Here is an 8,366-nt window from a genome sequence, read left to right as displayed (position 1 = left end):
ATCGCCTTGTGATTAATGACGCAATAGAAACGTCACTAGATATCCGTGATATTATTGGTTGTTTGCTTGTTCATATTTCGTTTATGATAAAAACCGTATGGGGGCTGACTCATTCGCAAAGGCGATGATGCTGCACATGTGTTACAATACGCGAAAGGTGATTGGCTGTTATTAAGATTGTACTGCTGAATGTGTATCGCGAACATAATCGTGAGCAATTTCGGCTTGTGCGGCATTTGTCGACGGGGCATTTTCTCCCACGCCCAGCCAGTGTCCTGTTTGTATCGGTGGGGGATGCGGAACATGGGGTGGTGTGTGTGCAGTGATCGCAGGAGAAAAGAAAATGATTTGACTGTTCGCGTAAGTACCTCGCTCCCAATGTGTTAAAAACACTTCACGCCGAATATGTCTGGTGTATCACTGACATCTCAGCAATAAGTTCAGGGTATGCACGTCTCAATATGGCACGCAGCCTCGAATGTGGTGTGCGGTCGCTTTCCACTGTTCTCAGTTTGAGGAATGAGTATGCAATCACGGGCGTGTTCGGCTAAGGGAAAATTGCTGAACGAATAGTAATCTCTTCGATAATCCTCCATGGAAATTTTCCATTTGCACTCGACCGGTCCGGAAATTATCCCCCGGATAAGTCCCCCATACGCCATCCACAGCTAACTGTCATAGCCATGCATGGCGAAAACAGATTCTTCGTCTTGACCATGCTCTGAAAGTTCTCCGGGATTCTCTGTCGCTACGGAAAATTACCGGACAAATTTCCGTGACGGCACTGCCGAACGCCATTCCGAAAAATTCCCAATATTCCGGATAATTTTACAAGAGTATCTGCCGGCCGGACGCGCCCCGCAAAAAAGGCAAAAATGCCTTCAAACATGCCGGCAAAAATGCCTTCGAAAATAAAACAAGGTCTTTAAAAAGCAGATGCACGCGGCAGCTGAATAGCGGGTGCAATTGCTAGGAGCTGGTCTTACGGTTGCCACCAATTTCAGAAATAGTTTTGTTTATGTACTTTATTGCCGCAAAAAACATGCAAGATATTAATGTTAAGAGTAACTGACTAGGGCCAAGTATGGCATGTTGGTAGAGGACATTGTATGGCACATTGGCAAGTAGCTTTTAATAACATTTTTGAGTAAGTTCAAATACTTTTGCTTGTTTCAATCACTAGGTTATGGGCACCACATGACCAATGTAGTTGGCGCGCCCGAAAGCCCAAATCATCATCGTCATCATACTTGTTTCCATCTCCTACCTATCTCACCGCCATCATGGAGCTACACCTTGGCTATTTGATGTAACCACTTCTTAAACAGATGAATTACACATACTTGCATAAACTTGCATAAACTCAGACCCGGATTCTGGACTTTGAAATGGTGTAGACACAGGAAACGCTGGGGTGCCTGGAACACATTCCCTGTGCTGAAAACAATTCAGGACATCAATGATCAGTATCAGAAAGATTGACAACGCACAAAGCTGTCACACGATGTACAGGTTATACGACAGCACTGCGACATGTGCGCCAAGTATAACACAAAACAGTGTTTTACTTGCATCATATAAATGTTGATATCAGAAATTACTGCAGCACACTGAAATGCATGAATGAATAATAACTGAAAGCGGACATGGCAATGAACGAGACAAAAGGTGATCACAGAAATGCCATGTGCGTTCTAATGTTGAATAAGTTCAAGCCTGAATGCCAAGGCTAAATATAACGTGTCTGACAAAAAAAAAAAAAATTGGCCGTCAGGCTGGAAAAGGGATGTGACGGAAAATGTGTCTGGCACACTCCATGCCACGTCTTTGGAACACTGATACCACATACATCAAGTCATTTCTGTTGGTGGCCTTGTTGAGCTGGGAATCTGAAAGAATCACAGTAATTGGGAAACTGGATTACTATACAATGCAATGGACATCTTCTACTTCAAATGAGTAATGCAAATTGAAATTATCTGCCCACAGGGTGTGCGTTGATCATTATGCTAAGTGGTGATTCATCAGGAGTACATCTGAGATGCCAAAAATGTCTGACTCATTTTGAAAGGCCCGTCATCCCAAAAATAAGTAATACAAGCTGAGGCCATGCACCCTTGAACTTTGCAAGCTGTGAGCATGGTGCATAGCTGTCACCAAATCTAGTTAATAGTAAGCAAATTTAGTGTTTTAAAAAAGTGGCAGCAGCATGGCAATACCCAAACAATGTCGTGGCCAGAATATGACAGCTTGGAGCTCAGCCACGTGCAAATCTGTTTACAGCACATAGAGTTCAGTGGTAAGTTGAGTACACTGATGATTCCTGTAAGTTGGAACAATGGAATAGTTTTTGACTGATATCCCTGATCCTTGCCTGACTGACAAAATTCACACTGTTCATGCAAGTTTATGCAAGTATGTGTAATTCATCTGTTTAAGAAGTGGTTACATCAAATAGCCAAGGTGTAGCTCCATGATGGCGGTGAGATAGGTAGGAGATGGAAACAAGTATGATGACGATGATGATTTGGGCTTTTGGGCGCGCCAACTACATTGGTCATGTGGTGCCCATAACCTAGTGATGGAAACAAGGAAAAGTATTTGAACTTACTCAAAAATGTTATTAAAAGCTACTTGCCAATGTGTCATACAACGTGCTCCGCCAACATGCCATACTTGGCCCCAGTCAGTTACTCTCAACATTAATATCTTGTATGTTTTTTGCGGCAATAAAGTACATAAACAAATCTATTTCTGAAATTGGTGGCAACCGTAAGACCAGCTCCTAGCAATTGCACCCGCTATTCAGCTGCCGCGTGCATCTGCTTTTTAAAGACCTTGTTTAATTTTCGAAGGCATTTTTGCCGGCACGTTTGAAGGCATTTTTGCATTTTTGCGGGGCGCGTCCGGCCGGCAGATACTCTTGTAAAATTATCCGGAATATTGGGAATTTTTCGGAATGGCGTTCGGCAGTGCCGTCACGGAAATTTGTCCGGTAATTTTCCGTAGCGACAGAGAATCCCGGAGAACTTTCAGAGCATGGTCAAGACGAAGAATCTGTTCTCGCCATGCATAGCTATGACAGTTAGCTGTGGATGGCGTATGGGGGACTAATCCGGGGGATAATTTCCGGACCGGTCGAGTGTGAATACAGTGTGAATTTTGTCAGTCAGGCAAGGATCAGGGATATCAGTCAAAAACTATTCCATTGTTCCAACTTACAGGAATCATCAGTGTACTCAACTTACCACTGAACTCTATGTGCTGTAAACAGATTTGCACTTGGCTGAGCTCCAAGCTGTCATATTCTGGCCATGACATTGTTTGGGTATTGCCATGCTGCTGCCACTTTTTTAAAACACTAAATTTGCTTACTATTAACTAGATTTGGTGACAGCTATGCACCATGCTCACAGCTTGCAAAGTTCAAGGGTGCATGGCCTCAGCTTGTATTACTTATTTTTGGGATGACGGGCCTTTCAAAATGAGTCAGACATTTTTGGCATCTCAGATGTACTCCTGATGAATCACCACTTAGCATAATGATCAACGCACACCCTGTGGGCAGATAATTTCAATTTGCATTACTCATTTGAAGTAGAAGATGTCCATTGCATTGTATAGTAATCCAGTTTCCCAATTACTGTGATTCTTTCAGATTCCCAGCTCAACAAGGCCACCAACAGAAATGACTTGATGTATGTGGTATCAGTGTTCCAAAGACGTGGCATGGAGTGTGCCAGACACATTTTCCGTCACATCCCTTTTCCAGCCTGACGGCCAATTTTTTTTTTTTTTGTCAGACACGTTATATTTAGCCTTGGCATTCAGGCTTGAACTTATTCAACATTAGAACGCACATGGCATTTCTGTGATCACCTTTTGTCTCGTTCATTGCCATGTCCGCTTTCAGTTATTATTCATTCATGCATTTCAGTGTGCTGCAGTAATTTCTGATATCAACATTTATATGATGCAAGTAAAACACTGTTTTGTGTTATACTTGGCGCACATGTCGCAGTGCTGTCGTATAACCTGTACATCGTGTGACAGCTTTGTGCGTTGTCAATCTTTCTGATACTGATCATTGATGTCCTGAATTGTTTTCAGCACAGGGAATGTGTTCCAGGCACCCCAGCGTTTCCTGTGTCTACACCATCTCAAAGACCAGAATCCGGCTCTGAGTGTTTTCTTTTTGGGTTGATTTTGAAAATTAGTTTACTTTTGAACAAGAATATTAAAATTTGTTTTACAAAAATCATAGTACAAACTGCATTAAGTGATGACATAAAGATAATTAAATTTGCAATACTTATTGATGTTGACATTGTTTTATGATGATCATATCGTGCCAAACACAAGGAACTTAGTAAGACCTACAGGGACTTAAAGGACTACATGAAACACCTAGATGATTAAATGGACTAGCAGCCTGAAATCTGATGCTGACATTGTCTTATAGTGATCATATTGTGCCAAACACAAGGAACTTAGTAAGATCTACAGGGACTTAAAGGACTACATGAAACACCTAGATGACTAAAGGGACTAGCAGCCTGAAATCTGTCTAATTAGTGAAATTGCACATTTGCATGTAGTATTGTGTGGACAATGCCGTATAAAACATTGATGCAGCTTGTTTGCTCCTATGCTCTAAAGCCAGAGCAGAGTTGCCAGTAAGTCCCCACCTTAGTTGTTGCAGTCATCGTCATAGGTATTAACTCTACATCTGCAGTCTATTACAATTTCTATTTCACAGTGTGTTATGTTCCAGACGATCGGCAACAAGCAACAAGCTGGTGGTGTCCAGCAGCACGTACATGATCCTGCGACGTGCGATGCGAAAGGCCGGCCTACCAACAGTCAAGCGTACCATCCTGCACCTTGCTAAAGGGTAACCATTGGTTTGTTCAGGCAGCAGAGTGCCCTTTAGGCTACACAACCTTGTATCATGCAGCGTGCACACAGCTTCAGGAACACTACTTGTAGGTACTGCACCTGGCTATGATTGTTTTACAACGGTGCCTAAGCCTATAAGGAAGAGGTTATCACCCATTTTTGCATGCAAATTTTCTCGTATCTCAAAGGTCTTTACAGTACGATATGAGTTGTTCCAAACATGCTGCACCTTACTACCTAACTGGACGTGTGAATTAAATTAGACGTCAGCAATTAATTCCGAGCCTGTGAATGGAGTTTACCATCCGCATGATTGTCGTGAGTGCAAAATAAATCCGCGGCTTGCAGTCATGTTTATTCTGTGGTTCCCCTGTTTTGCGTTTTTAAGCAGTGCTTCATTTCACTACAGGTACCTGAGGGAACCTGGTGGTGGCGATGGCTATCACCATTCGCCGACGTTAGTAATGTCTTCTAATGATGGGCATGTCTCTGTCTTTATTAAGAAAAATTGATAACATAACTGCAACATTTTCAATTGTGATATAGGCCTCCCGGCGCCGGGTCATGTGACCCGTCAGATCAGTTGACGGATCACCAGCTGACTCGCGCCCGAAATCGCGGAGCAGTGATAATCCGGTCGCTCGCGCGCGCGCGTCGCTGTCGTGAGGTAATGTATGAGCCGAGCTAAGATCCTGCGAGTGAGACCAGAACAACTTCAACACTGTTGATTTCAAGCCAGCGCCAATGCTAGTTAACGGCAGTGATGGGTATTCAGCTTGTCATTAAGGCTCAGTAAATGTATTCGCGGATTGTGGTCAGGCTCCTCTAATAATGCATATGACCTTCATAAGCTGAAGCCTTAAGCTAAAGCCTAGTCGAACCGTGATGTTTCCACCGCTCGTTATCTTTTGCTGCACCGAGCGCGACCTGGACCGGGTCCATGGGCGACCCTCAGCCGTGAGGCCGCGGCCGCCGCGTGACCGTGCCGCCGTCTGCCCTCGCCTGCCCCTCCCGCCAGGTGTTCGTGGAGGCGAAGCGGGTGGCCGACTTCATCGCGTCGCACCTGTGTCAGGCCGGCTTCCCGACCACCAGCATCCACGGCGACCGGCTGCAGCGCGAGCGCGAGGAGGCGCTGGCTGACTTCACGTACGGCAAGACGTCGACGCTGATCGCCACGTCGGTGGCCTCGCGCGGCCTCGGTGAGTGGCCGCCGCCCCGAGACCATCCATGTCGGCGGGGCTCGTGCGCTCGTGGCCGAAAGCGAACGCTGCGTGGTTGGATGCCAGGCGTGTTGTGTGGCGCGTCGTGATCAGGCGTCGTCGAGATTTTCATCAAACAGAGGTCGAACTGTTGTGCCCTTCCGTGAGTAATTATTGTACCTGCGTTTGGAGTTAATCCATGTTAATGTCAGAAAAGATCGGAACGAAAGTGAGCAGGGGTAAGCAAAGTCCCCGATCCAACAGTGAACCTGATCCAGTTTGTATGAGCACAACGCTTAACGGAGATTAATTCGTTGGTAGTAATTTTTTATTTTGTTGGTCATGTAAGTAGACTGTTGCGACATGCCGGATACTGTTCCCACTGCATCTGCATGACGCGGCGCAGCCCTGGCTAACCGACACCCCTCCCCCAGACATCAAGGGCGTGGCCAGCGTGGTCAATTACGACCTGCCGAAGGCCATCGACGACTGCGTGCACCGGATCGGCCGCACGGGCCGCGTGGGCAACACCGGCAGCGCCATCGGCTTCTACGACAGCGCGCTGGCCGCCGACCTGGTGAAGATTCTGGCCGGCGCCGAGCAGGAGGTGCCCGACTTCCTGCAGCGCGACGCCGGCAGCGCCGACTTCGGCGGCGCTGCCGGCGGCTCGTACGCGTCACGCGACATCCGGCGCGGGGCGAGTCTGGCCGGTGCGTCGGGGACGTGATTGGCGCGGGGTGGCGGGAGGAATGCACCGACAGGGTGCATTCATGGTTCTCGTGGCGAGCAACATTGCGACATTGTGCACTGTCTCTGCTTATGTCAGTTACTCCTTACCCAGGATAATTCTTAAGTGGAACGGCGGCCGCTAGATGATCAGACGAGAGAAACGACTGGTGTGCGGAAGCCAAGTTCTACCCAATTTCAGTTCTACTCCCATGAAATCATTTGATGCCCCAGAATTGGCGACGTCGCCGATAAGGTAACGCACATTTCCTACACTGCAACGGAAACTACGTTGCAGTATCGTTCTGACGAGAAAGCTCCGACTGTCAGTTTGGGGCACGCGAGTGTCCACATCTGGATTTCGCCGGTGTGCTCCAGCCGCGTTGTCCCGTGCTTATTTATGCGAACTCGCCAGCCTGGTGTAGTGGTGTGATTGGCTCAGGTCACGGTGCGTCCGGCCGGTGACGCCCGGCATCTGACTGACTGTTGGCTCGTGCGCCCGCAGTGCGGCGGCGGCGTCGGTGGCATGGGCGGCGCGGCGGCCGGCTACAACCAGCAGCCGGCCACCATGGACGCGGAGGACTGGGACTAGCGCCCGGGACGGCCTGACTCGGCGCCGCCCCACCGTGCCGCGTGCCATGCCGTGTCGTGGCAGCTGTAGATAGTGTTTCCGTTGTGTTAGCCGGCGGGAGTGGGCGCCTGGCCGGCGGCTTGTTCTTAGCGGGTTGGCAGCGGCCGGACCCCGCGCCGGCGACCGGCGCCCGCGCCTGGCGGAGCACCGGGGTGGCGGCGTTGCGCACCGGTAGCGCGAAGACGGCACACCGTATTTCGTGGCCGGCGGCATTCCATGAGGAAGCTTGGCTTCGTGCCAGTATTCTGTGGCGGCGGGTGGGGGCTGGGCCGGCCGATATTGGCTGTGAAAGCCGTCTGGTCGCGCTCGCGAGAGCGGGAGACAGGGTAGCGCCCGGCCCCCGCATCTCAGCATGGCAGGTGCCGCTCGAGGCGCGCTGTGGCGTCTGTGGACAGCCGGCACGTGTCTGCCGGGAGCCGACCCGGACCATGCAATCCGGAGCCGCGTGCATAGCACGCGTTCAGTTATTGTAGTTTATTGAACTCGCGGAGTCGAATAAATGCGTTTTTTATTGGTCCGTCTCTCGAGTCTCCGAGGCCTGGGACAGAAACATAGGCACGTAAAGCGCGAAGACTGCTGTCCATCGTCACCATCACACTGACTCGGCCCGCCAGCGAGACTTCACGCGGACGTACTGCGCGCCGGTACTGGCGCGGACGCGGGAGCGCACCGCGGTTGCGGGCCCGGCTCACTACAGCCCGACGGTGTCTAGGAACTCGTGGCTGTAGGGCTTGTCGCCGAACAAGCAGGCGAACTTGAACACGACGTCCGCAGCCGGCATCACCAGCACGCTGTCGGGCGGGCTGCAGCCGTCCGCGGGTCCTGCCGACGGGCCGTCGGCAGGACCCGGGCACGTCAGCGCCGCGGGCACGTGTTCCGGGAGGGCTGGAGGTGGACGGAGTCCGCCTCGC

The 8,366-nt window shown here is 49.5% G+C and overlaps 1 protein-coding gene and 1 long non-coding RNA gene across 2 annotated transcripts; both read left to right on the top strand.

The window, feature by feature from the left end:
- Window positions 1-274: 274 nt before the first annotated feature.
- LOC119102059 (uncharacterized) lies at window positions 275-5,356 on the top strand. The gene is made up of 3 exons (XR_005094641.1): window positions 275-360; window positions 4,775-4,894; window positions 5,309-5,356. It is a non-coding gene; the product is annotated as an uncharacterized LOC119102059 (long non-coding RNA).
- Window positions 5,357-5,573: 217 nt separating this feature from the next.
- On the top strand, window positions 5,574-7,523 carry LOC119102058 (ATP-dependent RNA helicase vasa-like). The gene is made up of 4 exons (XM_037225431.1): window positions 5,574-5,597; window positions 5,918-6,098; window positions 6,533-6,808; window positions 7,330-7,523. Exons 1-4 carry the CDS (start codon window positions 5,574-5,576, stop codon window positions 7,431-7,433), a joined length of 585 nt encoding a protein of 194 aa, XP_037081326.1. The 3' UTR covers window positions 7,434-7,523.
- The last annotated feature ends 843 nt before the right edge of the window (window positions 7,524-8,366 follow it).

Source organism: Pollicipes pollicipes, unplaced genomic scaffold (assembly GCF_011947565.3).
Source record: "Pollicipes pollicipes isolate AB1234 unplaced genomic scaffold, Ppol_2.1 Scaffold_5453;HRSCAF=6448_pilon_pilon_pilon, whole genome shotgun sequence".
NCBI classification, from domain to species: Eukaryota; Metazoa; Arthropoda; class Thecostraca; order Pollicipedomorpha; family Pollicipedidae; genus Pollicipes; species Pollicipes pollicipes.
This window is presented reverse-complemented; position numbering and strand designations above follow the sequence as displayed.

What these genes read in the sequence shown, in the direction of transcription:
- LOC119102058 (XM_037225431.1), top strand. Translation starts at nt 5,574, where the DNA reads ATGAGCCGAGCTAAGATCCTGCGA. An exon ending in GCCGAGCTAAGATCCTGCGA is followed by an intron (nt 5,598 to 5,917) that starts GTGAGACCAGAA and finishes CCCTCCCGCCAG; the next exon opens with GTGTTCGTGGAGGCGAAGCG. An exon ending in GCGCGGGGCGAGTCTGGCCG is followed by an intron (nt 6,809 to 7,329) that starts GTGCGTCGGGGA and finishes GTGCGCCCGCAG; the next exon opens with TGCGGCGGCGGCGTCGGTGG.